Below are 18,772 nucleotides of genomic sequence, written 5' to 3'. Positions count from 1 at the left end.
TTGCCTCAGTCCTGCTGTGCTCCTGCCTCAGGTGAGACTCACCTGAGATTTCTCTCCTCACACCCAGCACCATACCTGCGTCTTTCAAGATCATTTCAGTGTTACTTTTCTGGTCTGTTCAATGACACTGAACTGAATGCGTTCGGATTTATAGCGGCCAGCGCATACCCAAGCGTGTTTCAAAAGAACTTTAGAGAGGGTCCCGGTACTCGTGTATTTGGGTAAAAACGTGGGTATAGCTAGAGTAGGGACTGTCTTTCTAGCATGCAAGAGTGTACTGAGAGAAAGTCTAGCTGCACGACCGAACAGCAGCCGCTTACAGCGTTCTGGGGGCAAAGGGAGTTACAGGGAGTTAATCGACCGCTCCAAATCACAGCCCAGCCCTGCCCTGAGGGAGGAGCGGGCTCTGAGGGGCCGAGCGGGCCCCACCGCCTCAGAAGGCGGGGCCCAGGGTGGGCCCGCCCACCCGCACCCCCAACCCTTGCAGCAGCAGTGATTGGCGCTTCTCCCGACCAATCGAATGAGAGGTAGCCGGCCCGTAAGGCTGGAGTGGCAGCTCAGCCGGCCAATAGAAGAAGTTGCCGTGCCCTGCGCATTCCCGCGGGCGGCGGGGAAAGTGGCGGCCGCAGCAAGATGGCGGTGGCGGGCAAGGGAGTGGTGTCGGCCGCCGTGAAGCCAATCTTCAGCCGGGACCTTGGCGAGGCGAAGCGGCGCGTCAGGGAGCTGTACCGGGCCTGGTACCGCGAGGTGCCCAACACGGGTGGGTGAGGGACGCGGGGCCTGCCGCGCGGGCTCAAGGTCGGAACGGCCTTAATGACATTGGTGAAGCCGGCGGGCATCGCATGAGCGAGTGACAGTGTAGCGATTAGGGTTGAGTTACACGTTGCCGGTGGAACGAGTGCGGAGCGACGTGGATGATCGCAGTAGGTGTTGTGTTTCTCTTAGTGCACCTGTACCAGCTGGACATCACGGTGAAACAGGGGCGTAACAAAGTGCGGGAGATGTTCATGAAGAATGCCCACGTTACGGATCCACGCGTGATAGACATGCTGGTCATTAAGGTACAGTTCTGTTTTGTTGAAGCTGCAGAGAATGTGGATGACCGGTGGTGAATGTGGTGGAGGAAAGAGACAGCTTTGTACCAGCCTGTCTATGGAGTGGTTGCCTCTTGCAGTTAGATTGGTGTATCTATGTCGGCAAACCTGTTTATAAGGGGTCAGGTGGCTTTGGAATTCAGCAAGTGTATGTCAAGCAAAGCGGTAGTTAAAATACTAAGTTCGTTCTTTGTTGCTTGCTTGCTTGTCTTTTTTTGACAACAGCAGTCAAAGAAAGGGGAAAGAGGTGCTGCTCACTAGTTTACTATTAAAAATTAAATTTTCTACCCTCTACAGTCCTTTATTGGATTGGAAAATGGTTTTCTTCCCTGATTCTGAAACATATATTAGTGTCAGTACTTGATAGGAAGCTGGTTTTGGGTAGCAGAACATTCTGTTACACATCTGGTGGTGTTAGAGGCTTGAGAGATCTGTCTGCTTCAAAGCAATTATCAGCACAACAGGCTTCAAAATGTGTCTGAGCAACAGTAACTGACCTCTGCAGTTCTAATGCATTAGAAAGCCTCCAGCCAAGGACTGTCATGCTCAGCTGTTTTGTTTCTTGCATCTCAAGAAGAGTTACTCTTTCTTTACATGATGAAAAAACCTGGAAACAGAATCCTAGGTAGTATGGTAAGTGACAATTCCAGGCAGTCTTATTTTGCTCTGTGCTACCATCCTATAAAACCAGTATAAAACAATAGAACTGTGAAGAAGTTGCATGGCTCTGTGGCAGTGATACTGCAAAGCAGTAGCTTGGCAGCAGCTCATTTGTTGCTGTTCACCCAAATTCAGTAGAGGTGCTCAAAAGTTAGGAATGTTGTGTAGAATTTTATGGGAGATGCTGGTCAGGAGAGAAACAAAGCAAGTTTTAAGAAGGGAACAGAGTCTCTTGCCTGTTTCACAGGGCTGGGAAGCTGTGCTGCAGAGAAATCAACTTCAGTCCCAAGGCAGGAACAGTGTATTTTTGTCAGTGTAGGTGATGCATGCAGGCTGTACAGTACAGAACTGTTGATGCAGATGTTATTTTTGTAGGTGTTTTTAAGTCGATTCAAATAACTTTCACAGCACTGTGTGGTTAGACTTGGGCTCTAACTGCCAACTAGTCTAAAATCCTTTTGTGTGTGTGCAGGGGAAAATGGAGCTTCAAGAAACCATTAATGTCTGGAAGCAGAGGACTCACATCATGAGGTACTTCCACGAGACGGAAACCCCGCAACCTAAAGACTTTCTGTCCAAATTCTATGCGGGCCACAATCCCTGAGAAACTGACTCTGTGTCTTCCTGCCTTATATTACAAATAAAGTTCTATACAATGGAAAAAAAAATCCATACAAAGAGATTCTCTAGCATCTTAGGAGCCCAATGACTAGATGAATCCAGAGTATGTGCATGTGATTATGATCTCTTTGAAGAGCTGTAATTTCCTAGTTTTGCCAATGTGCATTTTCAGTGGCTGGTATTTATCCCATCACTTGACTTGGGGTGTCTGCTGAATAACCACAACACAACCTGGCTGTGGGTCTTTGTGCTTAGCCTGCAGCCCCATCTGTAGATGTTAGCTCTGTGAGGAAAAGGGTGGGCCTTCAGAAAAGCCACTGTACTCACAAAAATATTCTTGTGCTTGAGGCACATATGTACTCATGCAGTGTCGTGCAGTTTCATGCCATGACTTTACTGACCTTGTGTTTTTATTGGACATTAGTCTCAGTTTCTCACAGAGAATATATAAAATCCAATAGGCAAATAAATCCTTCTGCATTAAAACATCAGTAGAGCCCATTTCTCTGTAAAATGAAATTACCTGGAAAAAAGGGTTTGTACTGTTTTCTAGAACAGGAAGCTGAGCAGGAGATGGTGTCCTGCCATCACCTCATCCACTGAATCAGGAATTACTAGTTCCCTTTTGAGAGGGATAAGGAGAATTTATTCTTTCACCAGACAGAACAGGTTTTCAGCAAGTAACTTGGTGCTGGAGCTCTTCCAGATGTGACCAGCACTGGGTATTTGTAGTACACTAAAACTCCCCTTTTTCCAGCCTAAATAAACGTCTTTTTATCCTGCAAGTACTGGGGTTTTCTTCCCCATGAGGACTGTAACACAGCATTCCTCGGGGATGTGGACACAGGTACCTTGGGGCTCCAGGGTTGGTATGTTTTTAAGGACAGGGTTGACAAAATCAGGAGGAGCTCTGTGCCACAGTCAAGAAGGACTGTGGGACAAAGCAGTGAAAAGGATTTTGGCAGCATATAAAACAGAAGCAGGTACAGTTTGGCTCCCAAGACCATATAAACTGGAACAACCACTTCTCAGGTGGTTTGGGACTCTGATACCAAGTGACCCAGGAACCTGACAGCTGCCTTTAGCTACAACTCTTGGGGTTACTCAGATTACAGGCTCCCTTCTTTGTCCGTACCCATGCTGGAGAGCTATTGAGCAAACATTAAAAGCTGTGCCAAAGAAGAGGGGAAAAAATGTTGTTGGAACTATACATTGCTCCCACTTCAACAGCAACACCAATAAGGAAGGAAGAAGGGGGCAGTCAAGAGACCAGATCTAGTGACCAGAAACCATGAGACAGTGGGGCAGTGCTGGCTTAAGAAAAATAAATAATTTACCAAGCTATCAGGGTTTCATTTTGAGAGGACAGCTGGTCTGATGTGACTCTTCTTGTGCCGTAACAACAGAGAAGACCTTTAAAGTCATATCATACAAGGATTTAAGTGCAATAGCAAACACTTTTATGAAAAGAGGAGTTGAACTTCATGCAGTGAAGAAAACAAATACATTAGGGCTCTTTCAGGAGGAAGGACTGAACTACCTAGGAAATATTAGATACTTGCAGCCAGAGTTCAGAGATTAAGTGCTATAAAAAACATGAGCAAGTTGATTTGCAATTGCTGATCTCAGCCTTTTACCAAAGCCACTCAAAGTTTTAACTGTGATGATAAGACTAACTTCACCTCACTGAAGATGAAAGACAATGACACAGTTCCCATCTGATACAGCTGCTACATTGTTGAACTACAGTGCCATTGTTGATGTGCACTCTGTTCTTTAACAGAACTGTGTTGTGGGGCTGCTGCTTCCCCTAGGATTCCCCATGTCCTGTAGATCAGTACTGAGTTACTGAAAGGACTCAAACGAGAAAATAAGCATGAGCAGAGCATCCCTGCTGGAACAGACATACAGACAGAGAAGGGTTAAGACAGAAATGCTAGGACATAGGCAAATAATGTATAAAAACACAGGACTTAGTTGCACATGTCAATCTCTTAACCTTTAATTGTTTCCCATGTTGCTAATTCAAGGCATCCCAAGCAGTCTTTGATGAGGTGAGCATGTGTGTGCAAGGACACAGGGCCTATCAAGCATTTCCTTCAACTCTGATCTACAGATTTCCAGCATACAGAGATGTGCAGGACACTCACTGGCAAAAGGGGATACAAAGCCCCCTGTTCACTTTAGGAAGGACAAAACACAGGTGACAGATGTTGGAACCATTGTTTTGTCAATGGCTTTCTCCTTTATGTTCTTCTGTTCCAGTGCTGCAAATAGAAAAACAAGCTGTTACAGATACATTACTGAGCTGCAGTCTATCCTCCCAAAACTATACAAAATGACATTTACATAAAGGGAGTTTCCAACAGGCCAGTGCAGTCTTTGCAATCTTTTAAGTTTTAGCAATCCTTTAAGTCTTAGCTTTTAGCTGCACAGTGCACACTGGAAAACCCCTTAATAACTGGAATACACCCACCAAACTGATTATAAATCTACATTATTTACAACAACTTCTCTGAAGTAGTTTCCCTGATCTATAAAGACTCAAATACACCAAACACAGGAGTAGCTAAACATAGTAATAGAAAATGGTACAAAGTGTAGCATAGTGCAGATAAAGGTGAATTATTTCCATTCTTCCTTTCTGCAATGAGTCTGAATGGTCCAACTTCTCCAGAAATCAGTGTTTTAACACCCACCAGTTTGTTCTGATGGGTTCTGGAATTCTCATAAATTGTTCACCTATATGAGAATTTCAGACAGTATGTGATTCTGTTTTAAAAGAATCATTCCACAAGTTAGAAGAAGTCTTCTAAACAGAAGACTTTAAACAGGTAAATAAGCAAAACAAAATAATGGTATCATTTAGGTTGGAAAAGACCTTCAAGCTCATTGGGTCCCAGTTGTTAACCCAGTACTTCTAAGTCCTGTGCTTAACCATGTCCTTACCTCCAGGGCATGTGACTCCACAACTTCCCTGGGTAGCCTGCTCCAATGCTGGATAACTCTTTCCCTGAAGAAATGTTTCCTAATATCCAATCTAAACCTCCCATAGCACAACCTGAAGCTATTTCCTCTTGTCTTGTTGCTTGTTACTGGGGAAAAGAAATTGAACCCTACCTGGCTACAGCTTCCTTTTGTAGCTGTAGAGAGTGATAAGCTCTCACCTGAGCCTTCTTTTCACCAGGCTAAACAGCCCCAGCTCCCTCAGCCACTCTTCATAACAGGTGTACTTCAGACTCCTCACCAGCTCTGTTGTCCTTCTTTGGATGTGTAATGTAGGAACACTCTCTGTTGTCTGCAGTATAGACCCTCACTGACTACATTTTATTTCTGATTTAGTTGACAAGATGGAAAACACCATCAGTTTTTCCAGTCTCTAAGGAATGCATGGTGTGGAGATTGCAGATACCAGTCTGGCCTACTCTGGTACAAAACAAAAAAGTTGATAGCCAAAGACATATCTGTGTCATGTGTTTAACTGCAAATGCGTCTTTTAAGCTGTTGCTGGCTGTATTTCCTTGTCTGAGATTCTCCCTGCCCCAAGCCAAATGGGAAGCACAAATGATTAGATTGCTGATGCAGTTAATGACATACCCTTTAATCATCGTCATCGTCATCCTCTGGGACAAAGATATCATGTTCTTCAAGTAAGGCTGCAAAGTTCTTACTGATCTGAGTACCAACATACAGGAAAGGGATCACGACGCTGAAGACTCTGAGGAGGCCGAAGGGCGTCTGCAAGGAGTCGATTGTAAAAAGCGGATCTTTACATCCAGGCAAGTCGCACTTTGGCTGAACCGGCACATTCCCGGCTCCACAGGCGCGCAGAGGGTCCGGGAAGCGGCCAGAAGAACAATCTGCGTCCCTAGTGCCAACCCCCGCACCGCGCTTTATTATAATATAATAGTACAAATACTCCCGCACCAGCGAGGGGAGCCCGGGGCAGGGAACACCCGTGCCTTAGAAAGGCGAGGCGGTCACCTGTGACAAAGGGCGGTGCGTAGGCGTGTGCTGCTCTCCCCCTTAGGCCGCAGCGCTGCCTCGCTCGGGGTGACGCGAGGGGCACGGGCCGGGTGAGCCCCGCCCGCTCGGGGGGCCGCTCCCGTCTCCCTCCCGCTGCCGAGCGCTTCCGCATCCCCGCCCACTGCCCCCCCGCTCATTGGCCCCAGGCACTGTCACTCAGCCCACCGCCCCGCCCGCACCAGCTGCGCCCTCCCCGATTGGCCACCGCTGCCGCCCGTTGCTGCCGCCCCCGCCCGCTCGCCCCTCACTCACCTTAACCGGCTTGGGCAAAATGGCGCCGCTACGGGTGACGGTGGCACCTCGGGAGGGCACCAGCGGCACGGCCATGGCACGGCCCGGCTCACCCCAGCCCGCACGCCCCGAGCGAGCCACGGTCGCCGCCAGGAGCCGCCCGGCTGCCGCTGCCATCGTCCCGCCTGCCCCGAGCCGCGGCCCAGCCCAGCAGTCACCCGGGATCTCGCGAGGCTTATGGGGAGGAAGCGAGATCGGCGCCGCGCGTGCGCGGGGCGAGGCCGCGCCCCCCTGCCCACCCCTCGGGCTCTGAGGGAATGGCCAGCCCCTGCAGACACGCCCCGGGGCTGCGCGGCTCCAATGGCAGCACAAGGGCTACACATCCAATCGGTTTATTCGGCTTCGTGGCATAAAATACAAACATAATATACAATGTAATGAGATACGTAGTACAAGTTCCGGCGTAAAACAAACTCTAAACAATGTGATGCAATGTATAATATCAAGTTCCGCGTGTAAAACAAAGGCGCATGCAAAACCGCCTCCTAAAAAAAACCCCTAAAATAGAAGCGCTTGGAAAGGCAGTTGCCTGTAGTGTTTTCCAGGTAATTGTGCGGAGAGAATACGAGTTTGGTGCTGCTGGTGAAAGATGCCCCTGTGCATTTCAGCGGGGTTTTTTTTTCAGCTTCCGTACAAAGGCAGCCGAGAGAGGTAACACTGAGGGGACTGCCAGGCACTATCGGTGCGGTAGCCACTGTAACACAAAATGTCTGATCTTGGTCATGATTGTCCACCACCTGGCTAAGAGCGGCCACGGGTAAAACCTTCAGGTTACTCTTCACCTGGACTCAGTGGAAAACAAGCACAGTTTTACAAAATAAAGATATGCAGAAATTATATAGCACAGGCTCAAATATGAAATGGCAGCCTCAGAAAAATGTAAGGATTTAATCAACTATTTTAGCAGGATTAGAAGCCCTTCTTGGCACAGCTCACAAAGGCAATGTTAGAATTGCCCTTCCTCTTTCAATTTTTTTTTTTAAATTTTAGCACTTTTCTCTCATTGCTTGAGCCCTGAAGAAAATTCTTAGAAAATGATCTTACTTCAGTTCTTTTAGAAAAGTACCCCTTCACCTTCAGTGTTCAGCTCCCCTTTTGCCATGAAACCTGTTTAGATAGACATTCTCTATTTTTAAAAATAAGGGAAAGTGGAGACAGGAGGTGAAACAGTCCAAACCTGAACGACTGGAAAAAAAACCCTGGCTGGCAATGAGTCTTATATTGCTGCCAGGGACAATGTGCAGTGAAAACTCTCTGCCTTTCCTGTAACAATCTCTGCCTGCAGAAAGACAGACCGGCTGCTCCATTAGGCAGCTAAATGTTCAACCTCAGGAAGCTGAAATCCAGACCTCCTGCCTAGGGGCTGCTTCAAAGGCACTGACAGCACAACCAATTCAGCAGGGCTGGCTCGGCTGCCTCCACCTCCGAGGGGGCAGTGCAGCACTCAGGTGCTTCCTGCCTAATGAAGCAAGTGGTCATTAAAACACCTGTATTCCCATACAAATTTAGGCATGGCTGCAATTGTGGCCCTTTTCACTTAGAAAAAGGGCCTGCCTGGGATGGTGAGGAAACCTTGATCAAGCACATCCAAAGTCACGCAGTGCTCTGGAGACCTACCAAAGGCATGGATGGCTGGGCTGAGCATAAATGTGAATCAGGATTCGACCATTTTCTTGTCAGCACTGCAGAATAAAACACCAAATTACTCCAAACACAATCAGAAGGAAAGCAGAGCGCAGAGTGCCTCATTTGCAGGATTTGAGATTTAGCTGGGATATGTGCTAATGCCAAGGTAGGTAGCGTGGAAATTGTGCCATTTGAATGGGACAGATTAAAGCATTAAATATAAGCTCTTTAGTAGTGTTACGGGCACAATCCTGGCTTATTAAGACAAACTAAGCTTCTTAAAAATGAGACTGCCCTTAAATGAATAATACTGTCTCAGTTTCAGTTCTGACAGAACTGGCTTTGTTAATTTATTTTCCCTTTCAAGTCAGTCACAATTCCTGGGTCTCACGCAGGAGTTGCCACCACATTTTGATTTGTTTAGGAAGCTGAGTCTTTACTGTCAATCTGCCTTATGTTAATCTGAGACATCAGTAATATTCTCTCTGTATTATATTAAAAAAAAAAAAAATAACCACAGGAAAATGCTTTGACCTTGACAAATTTGACCTTGGTCCCAAAATACCCATGCTCAAAGCAAGGAGGCACCAGGTAATGCAATCCCCTGATGCTGCTGCCCTGGCATGGGAAAAGGGACACGCATGCAGCCAGGAATGCTGCAGTACTGAACTCTTCAAGCAGCAGGGTAGGGAAGCATAAATAGCCCCTAGGTCCAACCAGCTGAGCTGCTGATGAAGCCAGGGCCTTGCCCCATGGCCACCCGCTCCTGATTTTTCTGAACGGTTTTCACAAAAGCGGAACAAAAATAATCCTCCCAAACTTAAAGACAGTTACTGTGAAGTAATACAACCATGAACTGGAGAGGACTGTATCGCATTACTCACAAGTGAAGGTTACACTCTCACTGACCAAAATAACTTCTAAGATCTAATTTAAGATCTGATTTCCTCTAATATCGAGGCCATAATTAGGCAGGAGGCTGGAAGCTCATCATCCAAAACTACCAGAGACGCACATTAAAAGGCACCAAGAGTTAATAGAATTAATTTGATTTCTGCATTGGCTACCTCCACAGGCTATTGCAAAATAGGAAGCTGAGTGTGTTCAAGTCCAGAAAGGTTCCCAGCCAGCCATGACCTGAAATGGGCTTTTGCTTTCCTAGCAAAGCTCTTTAATAAAACAGGACAATAAAACCAGGTTTAACTGTTTTAGGTGGGAAGCATGCAACTAGATAAGTGAGATTTTTAAACCCTATCCCCCAAGGGTGTTCTAGTCCCTGGACTTGGCACCCACCTACTTGTACCATGTGCCTTGTGGCCAAGGTTTCTGACCTCCTGATGGATGATGATGTTCCCATAGTGAGGCAACAGGCATGCCTCCCCGCAGCCCTCCCAGCCCGCTGGGAGAACAGGATGTGCTGCAGAGATCAGGCAAGCAATGCTGACATGAAATCAGAGGGAGGTGCCGGCAGGCCAGGTGCAGGCTTGGTAGAAGGCAGCAATATGGCTTTGACACTGGAGAGGCAAGCCCAGACACTGCCAACACCCACAACTCACTCCCACACTTTCACTTCTCCTGAGAAGTGAAGCCCTCTCTCCTTCCCCACTCCTTTGAAGCCTCTTCTCCAACTGCCAGGAGCTGGGCAGAGCCACAACACTGCGAGAGGCCCTGCAGGAGTGTGGCTCTGGACACCCTCTTGGGCAAGCAGCCCGATGAGCTGACTGAGCCCTATATGGCACTTTGCAGGGGCTGTGGTCTAAGCAAAGGCTGAGAAATTTATTCCTGCCCAGGAAAAGAGGCTTTAGTATCCCTGTTTAGGAACAGAGAAACCTTGAGCCAGCGATATTAGCAGGCTTGGTTACTGCTTGACAGAGTCCAGATCAGCCCTGGGGAGCTCCTGGTGTCCTCGCTGTGGCTTCAGGCCAAGCTCTGTCTCCATTTCAGCCTTGCTGCTGAGTATGAGCACACAGAGACAGTTGCAAGACCATGATATCCATATCCTGAAGGATTTAGCTGAAAGAAGGGTTAGTGAAGATGGAAGTAAAAAAACAATGCAAAAGCCCCAGCAACAGCTGCAGTGGCTCATATGTCCTGTAGTGAGAGAGGTACAAGGCTGGAGGCATGCACTGGGGCCAGTGGCCTATCAGAGGCACTTCATAAGAGCCCAGCCTTACCTGCTGCAAAAGAACAAAGGCAGAAGGACTTTGGTACAAGACCACAGACAGTAATAAGCACTGGTCAAAAGCAAACTTCCATGCTGAGAAACAAAACAAAAAAGAAAGTGGTGAAGGAGAGGTAGGGGGTGAAACATCCGGAGCATCCACCATGTCAGAACGGCAAGTGGCCAAGCTCATTGGCTGAGGTTCATTGCACATGTGCTGATTTGGGCAGCTCCTATTTCCAGCACAAAGAGTTTAAATAAAGGTGGCTCCCCTGCTGTTACACATCCTCCAGCTGTATAAAGCCTCATGGAATTTAAATGTGAGGTTTAGAGATTTGGGTTCCTCCCAAGTAAAGCATACACACACTGCACACTCAGACACTCATGAGGGCAGGGGCCAAGCAGCGTCCTTCACTCTTCTGCATGCAGATCAGGCCGCCGGGCATCAGCTGGCCACTGACTTGTGTTCTACACCCCCAGTCATGGGTGTCCCCTCTTCTGCCGCTCCTGCCACTCCCGTCTCAGCACTGCGATCTCCTGCCCGTACCAGTTGTGCAGCTTGGAGAAGCAGATTGTTTCCGGTGACCCTGGGCTCTCTGGCATGGCTGGTGAGAGGCCAGGTGCTGGGGATCCTGTGGCATTGCTGGCGGCCGAGCGCCGGCGTGGAGGCAGGGGCGGGGGCTTCGTTTGTCCCCCATCGTGGTCACTGCAGGTGGCCCCACTGGCGACACTACCACCACTACTCCACGTGGAGTAGCCATTCTCCAGGGTGGTGGGCTTCTCCTGGAGAGGCTGCAAGGCAGGGTTGGAGAGATGCCTCTTCCTGCCAGAGGAGGATCTCTGTGGAGACTTACGGCAAGCAGCCAAGCTCTTGCAGGCCTCCTCCAGCTGCTTCTCCAGCTCCCTTACCACCAGCCGCATGTAGTCGAAGCTGGCCCGTGAGAGTGCCTTCACCCAGGCCTCCATGGCAGCCTGCCCGTCAGCCACCAGCACATAAGCCCTGGCACCAGCATCATCAAAGCGGATGGCGAAGGCAAACTCTTCAGCGGCCTCGCACAGCTCCACAGTGCAGCCCTCCAGGACCACCAGCCCCATGGGCTCCCGGCTCTCCCGCTCCTCGAAGTAGAAGAGGAGGTTGCCCTTGAGGACGAACCAGCGGCGCTGGTAGGAGGTGCCATGGTGGTGGGCATGGTGGTGGTGCCGCTCCACCCGCTTGCGCAGAAAGCCAGCATGGTCAGCAGGTGAGTCGCAGGTGGCGTAGTGGGCCACGCTCCGCTCATTCAGCTTCATCGCCCCACCTAGGAGCAGAGGAAGAGAGGGGGAAGAGGTTGTCTTGGTGTGAGGAGCACAGGCCCCACCAGAAGAGGCCTGATCCTGCTCCCAGGAAAAAGCAGCCCTGACTCCAGCAGCCACTGATACAGGACAGCGTCTAACTCAACAGGTACCCCCACAAAGGGCAGGCTCGTTCCTCACTGCTGCAAAGAGGAGGTCACTACCCGAGCCTCACCACCCAGACACCTGCCTTTCCTGGGAACACCCACACCGCTGTTTCACTTGGTATTCCACAGGTGACCTACTCTGCTGGTTTTTAATGGGGCACATCAAAGAAATTTGCCTCTGCCTGCGAGGCACTCATTTTGCTCTCTATTAGAAGGCAGGATAAGGAGAGTATTTCAGACACAAGGGCTCTGGAACTTACACTTCTGCCTGTTCTCTATTCCCTGTCTCCATGCAGGACCATCCCCACCAGCCCTCCTGGCAGCAGAACTCCCAGCTCCAGCAGGTTCACCAGCAGGGGGGTGCAAGGTGCTGTACCAGCTGTGCAGGTCAGACTGCAAAGCCTCGCTGTCTTCCTTGGCCAGGCTGCTCCCTAGCTGAGGGTGTCCAAAGCTTCAGCGTGATGAGCACCATCCTTTGTTGGAGGAAAAGGATGAAGGAGTTACAAACCAGAACAGTTTGGGACTGACTAAGAGTTGTGTCACTCCCACCTCAGAAATCCAGGGTCCTCACTGCAGGCAAGCTGCACTGGAAACTGGGATGGCAAAACTCTGGGAACATGCACTCACTTCAAAGATTGAGCCCCATGCCGGCTCTGGCCAGTGTTCCTGTGGCTTTGTTTTCTGGCTCCTGGGTTTGTTTTGGGTTTATTAAAAGAAAAAAATAAATGTTTTGTAGAAGCTGTCACTGTCCCAGGCGACTGTGGCAGGCGACTTTGCAAGTCAAGGAGAACAGAGGCTTGAAGGTCAGAATCAGCTCAACCTTTGTGGATTGTTCAATTGCAAAAGGATTTCCAATCGCTAAAACTCCACAAATAGCAATATGCAGAAAACAAACCACAGCCACCACTCCCAGGACAGATCTGGGCGCTAGGAGCTCCCCAGTGCTGAGCAACATCCAGAATCCCTCCCGGAGCCACTCTCTCCCATCAGGGCTTGTGAGGCACGGCTGAGGACATGGGGGCACAGACCCCAGTTGAAAAATGCCCAAGACCCCGACCGGACACAAGGAAAGGCTGTTCCCTGGAGGTGCTCTGCCCTGGGGAGCTTCCAGCCTGGCACACTCAGGCTGCGCACAGCCGTGGCGGCCCAGGCCGGCCCTGACCGAGGGGACTGTGGGGGTCCCACGTGTGCCGTGCTGGGCTCCGTGTCTTTGTGTGCGGGCGCACGCCTGTGCAGTGGGGCTGAGTGTCTCTGTGCGTGTGTGTGCCCCTCCGTGTGCATGTGTGCCCTTCCGTGTGTCTGTTCGTCGTGTGCCTGCGACCCCCGCCGCCGCTCCCGCCCCGCCGCCGCCCTGCCCCGGCCCGGCCCGGCCCGGCCGCCGCCTGGCCCTTGCCCAGCGCCTCCCCTGCGGGACCCCGGCACCCCGGCACGGCTCACCTCCGGCCGCTCCTGCTCGGCGGTGCGGGGCAGCCCGGCCCTGCCGCGGCCGGGCGGGGGAAGGCTCCAGCGGCCGCCGGGGCCGTCCCGCCGCGCCGGCAGCACCGCCCCGCCGGCGGCCGGGGGAGCGGGGGGGCCGGGGACAGCGCAGCCAGACCGGAGCCGCGTCCTCCCGCACCCCTTCGCTCCGCCCGACACCTCTGCGGGGTCGCCACCTGGGGGGGACCTAAACCCCCGCCCCCAGCGTCGCTGTTGGGGTGCAGCAGGCGCGGGGGCGGAGGTGACAGGGCGCCAGCAACGGGGTGCAGCTGCAATGGGGTGCGGTACGGGCTGGGCACCAGCTATGGGGTGTAGCAGCAGTGGGGTGCAGCACGGACAGGGTGCGATACTGACAGGGCTGCAGCGGGGGGAGCGATGGGGTGGCACTGCCGCGGGGTGCAGCACCGGCGGGGCGCGGTGGCTGCGGGCGGGCGGGAGGCGTGGGCGCTCGGTCAGGTGATGCGGACGGCGTCATGTGAACGGGGCCGGGGCCGGGCCGGGCCGGGAGAGCCGCTCTGGGCCCCGGCGGCAGCGATGGAGACGATGGTGCTGAGCGGGCTGGCGCTGGCGCTGGCGCTGCCCTCCCTGGCCCTGGAGAACGGGCTGGCGCGCACTCCCCCCATGGGCTGGATGTCCTGGGAGAGGTTCCGCTGTAACGTGGACTGCCAGGCGGATCCCCGCAACTGCATCAGGTCAGCGGATGGGGCTCGGTCGGGTCGAACTTCAGGCCCGGGATGGCTCTGGCAGCGTCTGGCTCTGGCCCTGGGCCCCGGGGTGGATGGTGCGAGGGAGGCGGGAGGCTCAGACGCCCCAGAGCTGGGACGGAGAGCCCTCAGAGCTGACAGATGTGGCCAGGCTTTTCAGGCAGTCGGGGAAATGCTTCCCCCTCGGTGAGATCAATAAACACGGACAGGGTTTAAGTGGGAACACTGGAGACCCTCCTATGGCCCGGACCAGCCCTCCAGAGCCCCCAGTTAAGCCCCGCATCCCTCTGCCTACCTCACCTGGTGAGGCACAAGGGTCACAGGGTCTCAGCCTGCCATGTCTCCTCAATCCACAGCGAGCAGCTCTTCTTGGAGATGGCAGACCGGCTAGCAGAGGATGGCTGGAGGGATCTGGGCTACGAGTACATCAACATTGATGACTGCTGGTCTGCCAAGCAGCGGGACGCGGCCGGACAGCTGGTCCCCGACCCCAAGAGATTTCCCAGCGGAATTAAGGCTCTAGCTGACTATGTGAGTGCTTCCTGGGAGACACTGGGGATCTCTGTCCTCATGCCAGTATGGTGGGAGAGCTGGGAAGCAATAGAGGACCCTGATACCTGGGAGATACCTTGGATGCCTTCATTTGCTCCTTGCAGCTCTGCTCTCCTCACAGGTCCATGCCAGGGGCCTGAAGCTGGGCATTTATGGTGACCTGGGCATCTTCACCTGTGGGGGCTACCCGGGCACCATGCTGGAACACGTGAAGCAGGATGCCCAGACCTTTGCCGCCTGGGGTGTGGATATGCTGAAGCTGGATGGGTGCTACTCTTCTGCAGAGGAGCAGGCAAAGGGTAAAAATTCACCAGCCTCTGGCATTCCTCCCCCTGCTGCTTGGGTTGGGGCAGCTGGCTCTTTGCAGCAACACTTAGCCAGCCAGTTCTTCCCTTGTGTCTCCTACTGCAACTGTTGGGAAAAGAGGCTGGAGTTTGTGTGCCCTGGAGCTGGTGTAAGGAAGGAAGCCAGGCTAGCCTGGTATTCCCCTTGCTGGGTGGGCTGGGACAAAGGCTGCTCCTGGGACATAGACTGTTGGCAGCCACCCCCTTCACTGGTTGTCATCTTCTCTCCCTAAGGATATCCAGAAATGGCGAGGGCCTTGAATGCCACAGGCCGCCCCATTGTCTACTCCTGCAGCTGGCCAGCGTATCAGGGGGGTCTTCCCCCCAAGGTAAGGGTTTTCCCATCTGTTGGCAAGTTCCCGTGTTCCCTGTGTCCTGGAGGAGCTCTTGCTAGAGCACCAGCAGCAGGGTGTTACACCCCACTTATTTTTCTACCCCTGGATGGTGCTGCAGTTCCCCAGAGGGAATGTCGCCTTCCTGACAGGCATCTGGGGACTCTTGGGGGTCCCAATACAGCTAGGTGATGGGAGTTTGTGGGAAGAAGGCTGTAGGGTGTATCCTTTCCACCCTACTCAGATGGTATGGGCTTGGTGCTGACAATCTTCTTGTGAGACAATCCTGTCTGGTTTCAGTGCTTGAAACAGGATAATCTTCCTAGTATATGTTTCTTGAGAATTGGTTGTACTCACTTATTTCCTCTTTCACTTCTTGAGTCAGTGCTGAACTGCTCTCATTGTTGGAGCTGATAGCTTATCATATTTCTCCATGGCCTCTATGGTTGTTTTGCCAGACATTCTATTGTACTGGAGTGTGCCCAGACATAGTAGGATTTTGCCTCCTTACCCTTCCCTCCTCACCCTTCTCCAGATTCCTCTGCCTTTCACACACTTTCTGGACAGTGCAGCTCTCAACAGTCAACAGTGCTGTCCCTGCCTCCCCAGCCTTGCAGAACAGTTCTTTTTTTCTCTCCTGCCTGACACTGTTCTCCTTGTCAGGTGAACTACACCCTCCTGGCAGAGATCTGCAACCTGTGGCGTAACTGGGACGACATCCAGGACTCCTGGGACAGTGTACTTTCCATCGTGGACTGGTTCTTCACAAACCAGGACGTGCTGCAGCCGGCAGCTGGCCCCGGTCACTGGAATGACCCAGACATGGTGCGGCCGGGTGATGGGTGCTTTGGCCCTGTCTGGGGATGAGGATCTACAGGGATCCTCTTCTAAGGGCAGAGTAAAGGAGAAGCTACAGGAGAAGGAGCCCTGTTGCTGCAGAGGCAAAGCTGGTGTTGCCCTTGGCTAAGCTGTGGGAAAAACCCGTGGTTGAAATGAACCCTTCACTACTTGAATTTACCTGTCAAGTTCTCCAGGTGCTCTCGTCTTTCCCTGCACAGCCTGAGGGCAAATAGTGGTGAAACAAAGAATGTTAATGAGTGCATTTGAATGTGTGTTGCTAGCAGGGATGTGGCTGTGATGGCAGTGGTGGAGTGGTGGACTACTTAAGGGGAAGCAAAAATGCTTGTGAGGTTTCCCTTGTGCGTTCCCTCTCAGCAGGAAGCAGCATCACCACGGATGACAAGCAGACAGGTTTCTAACCTTTTTCTGTTTCTTCCATATTTTCATCATCTCCTCTCCAGCTTATCATTGGAAACTTCGGCCTTAGCTATGAGCAGTCGCGCTCCCAAATGGCTTTGTGGACAGTGATGGCAGCTCCGCTCCTCATGTCCACGGATCTCCGCACCATCTCCCCCAGTGCCAAGGAGATCCTGCAGAACCGCCTGATGATCCAGATCAACCAGGACCCCCTGGGAATCCAGGGGCGCAGGATTGTCAAGGTTAGGGGGAAAGCAGATGCATTTGGCAGAGCAGACAGAAGTAGCACAGAGCACCAAAATAAAGAGGGAGAGGGAAACAATGCAGAGGAACAGGAGCAGGAAAGCTGTGGGAGTTGTGGGCCCTGTTGGTGTGGCAGCCCCACAGGGCAAAGTCAGAAGTTACACTGCTCCTAGCAGCTCTGCCTCACCTACCTATCCCCACCTCCAGGAGAAATCCCACATCGAGGTGTTTCTGCGCCCACTGTCCCAGGCTGCCAGTGCCCTTGTGTTCTTCAGCCGGAGGACAGATATGCCCTTCCGCTACACCACCAGCCTGGCCAAGCTCCACTTCCCTGAGGATGCTGTGTATGAGGTGAGCCCCACTGACACACTGCAGAGCAGGGCAAGCCCATGGCACATGGATCCCCCTCTTCCCAGATCTCTATGCATTTTGGTGGGGGATGAGAGGGAGTACTCTAACACCATGCCTCTGGGATGAAGCGGCAGCTGCCCACTGGGTCACTCTGCTGTGCCCTGGCCCACTGTGCCATGTCAGTGACCATAGCTGGACCCTAAGGTGAAAGGTCTGGAATGGCTGGTAGCTCCATCTCTCTCTTTCAGGTACAAGATGTGTATGTCGGGAAGATCATCGGGGCCTTAAAGACAGCAGACAACTTCTCAGTGGTTATTAACCCCTCGGGGGTGGTGATGTGGTATCTCCGTCCCATGGCACTCCCGGTACAACCCTGGCACGTCGGCAGACAGCAAGCCCCTGGTGAGGGTTTCCACCCAGCCCTTGTGTGACAGGGCCCAGTCGACAGGGTGTGGACCAGTGCCAGGGTGAGCTGTGAGACCCCAAAGCACATGGCTCTTCATTGCACAAGTGCCTTTTGCTGGTGAGCCCAGCAATGCTGGGCAGTGACCATCCATCCCCTGCTACCAGCTTGATGATGTCTGCTCCGTCTGTGTAAATCAGGAATTCTTGTTGCCCACTGCCTAAGGGTGTGCAGAGCATACTGCCTCAGTGATTGCAAAGCCTTTTGAGATCCTCCTGTGGAAGATGCCATACAAGTAGAACCCAGCCACGACTGAAGTTTGGCAGCTCTGACACCTTCATTGAACTGGGTACTACTGGCAGCTGCAGGGGCTGTTGAACTACACCTGTAGGAAGGCTTTGGGTGCTTTAGTTGGTGCTTTAGGGTTGTGACATCTCCTTTTCCCACAGCCTCACATCCTAGGTGTGTGATGGCATTAACGTCAAGGATCAGACTTGGTCACCTTCTTTCTTTTGCTCTAATCAGCTTGGTTTAGAATAAGGGGCTGTCAACAGGGCTGCATCTCTCCCACATATCCACACCAGGACCAAGAGCTCTTGGAGGCATAATAGTCCTGTGGAGTGAGGCTTTGCTTGCTCCAGCTGGCTGAAAACTCAGGGTTTCTCAGGGAAAGGCTTCTTCTCCCAAGGGCCTTTGCATCCACAGCTCTATCCTGAGGAGAAGCCTGCACTAATAAACTGGAAGTGAGTGTCAGGACACTAAAGCCTCAACTGCTTCACCTTAATACAGCAGTCTACCTATGGAGGAGTTCTAGGTGACACAAGATTAAGCCTCAGACTGGAGAAATATAACATTTTAGATTAGGAAAAAAATTTTCTCTATTCAGCTGTGGGAGGGTTCCTGGTCATCTGTCCACTCTGGTTCCTGAAGGACCAAATGGTTGATTCTGGACCTCTCCAGAAACTTTCTCTGGGGTGCAGGGTCAAGATACTAAACACAATGCTTACAGTTCTAATAGGGAAAGACTTGCTAACAAAACAAGGAGCTGGCTTTGTTCTTGGGGAGCGATTGAGGGAAATTGATTGAAATAAATGGAAGTAGATCACAGACTCTGTCTCATGTATTGCTAGCTATAGCTGCTTGGTTAATGTAGGATTACAGGGTCATTACCTCAAACCAGGAACAACTATAC

General features: G+C 51.7%; 4 protein-coding genes across 5 annotated transcripts; 2 read left to right on the top strand and 2 right to left on the bottom strand.

Moving 5' to 3' along the window:
• The first annotated feature begins 573 nt into the window (after nucleotides 1-573).
• On the top strand, nucleotides 574-2,866 carry NDUFA6 (NADH:ubiquinone oxidoreductase subunit A6). Its single transcript, XM_023934387.2, has 3 exons — nucleotides 574-760; nucleotides 946-1,061; nucleotides 2,227-2,866. Exons 1-3 carry the CDS (start codon nucleotides 634-636, stop codon nucleotides 2,356-2,358), a joined length of 375 nt encoding a protein of 124 aa, XP_023790155.1. The 5' UTR covers nucleotides 574-633; the 3' UTR covers nucleotides 2,359-2,866.
• Nucleotides 2,867-4,348: 1,482 nt separating this feature from the next.
• On the bottom strand, nucleotides 4,349-8,106 carry SMDT1 (single-pass membrane protein with aspartate rich tail 1). The gene is made up of 3 exons (XM_086885774.1): nucleotides 6,654-8,106; nucleotides 5,973-6,113; nucleotides 4,349-4,642 (listed from the first exon to the last, which is right to left on the bottom strand). The coding sequence occupies exons 1-2, from the start codon at nucleotides 6,807-6,809 to the stop codon at nucleotides 5,976-5,978; spliced, it is 294 nt and encodes a 97-aa protein (XP_086741900.1). The 5' UTR covers nucleotides 6,810-8,106; the 3' UTR covers nucleotides 4,349-4,642; nucleotides 5,973-5,975.
• PHETA2 (PH domain containing endocytic trafficking adaptor 2) lies at nucleotides 7,009-13,476 on the bottom strand. 2 transcript variants are annotated; one of them, XM_086885771.1, is made up of 3 exons: nucleotides 13,356-13,476; nucleotides 12,179-12,391; nucleotides 7,009-11,777 (listed from the first exon to the last, which is right to left on the bottom strand). In XM_086885771.1, the coding sequence occupies exon 3, from the start codon at nucleotides 11,767-11,769 to the stop codon at nucleotides 10,960-10,962; it is 810 nt and encodes a 269-aa protein (XP_086741897.1). In that variant the 5' UTR covers nucleotides 11,770-11,777; nucleotides 12,179-12,391; nucleotides 13,356-13,476; the 3' UTR covers nucleotides 7,009-10,959. The 2 variants fall into 2 exon arrangements, with proteins under 2 accessions (XP_086741897.1, XP_086741898.1); XM_086885772.1 differs by having other exon boundaries at nucleotides 12,295-12,391.
• Nucleotides 13,477-13,838: 362 nt separating this feature from the next.
• NAGA (alpha-N-acetylgalactosaminidase) lies at nucleotides 13,839-18,687 on the top strand. The gene is made up of 8 exons (XM_023934418.2): nucleotides 13,839-14,086; nucleotides 14,455-14,629; nucleotides 14,772-14,949; nucleotides 15,229-15,323; nucleotides 15,990-16,151; nucleotides 16,628-16,825; nucleotides 17,034-17,177; nucleotides 17,426-18,687. Exons 1-8 carry the CDS (start codon nucleotides 13,854-13,856, stop codon nucleotides 17,606-17,608), a joined length of 1,368 nt encoding a protein of 455 aa, XP_023790186.2. The 5' UTR covers nucleotides 13,839-13,853; the 3' UTR covers nucleotides 17,609-18,687.
• Nucleotides 18,688-18,772: the final 85 nt, after the last annotated feature.

The sequence above is a fragment of the Cyanistes caeruleus genome, chromosome 4, assembly GCF_971803275.1.
Source record: "Cyanistes caeruleus chromosome 4, bCyaCae1.hap1.1, whole genome shotgun sequence".
Classification (NCBI taxonomy): domain Eukaryota; kingdom Metazoa; phylum Chordata; class Aves; order Passeriformes; family Paridae; genus Cyanistes; species Cyanistes caeruleus.
The sequence above is the reverse complement of the archived record's forward strand: the minus strand, read 5'-3'. Positions and strand labels throughout refer to the sequence as shown.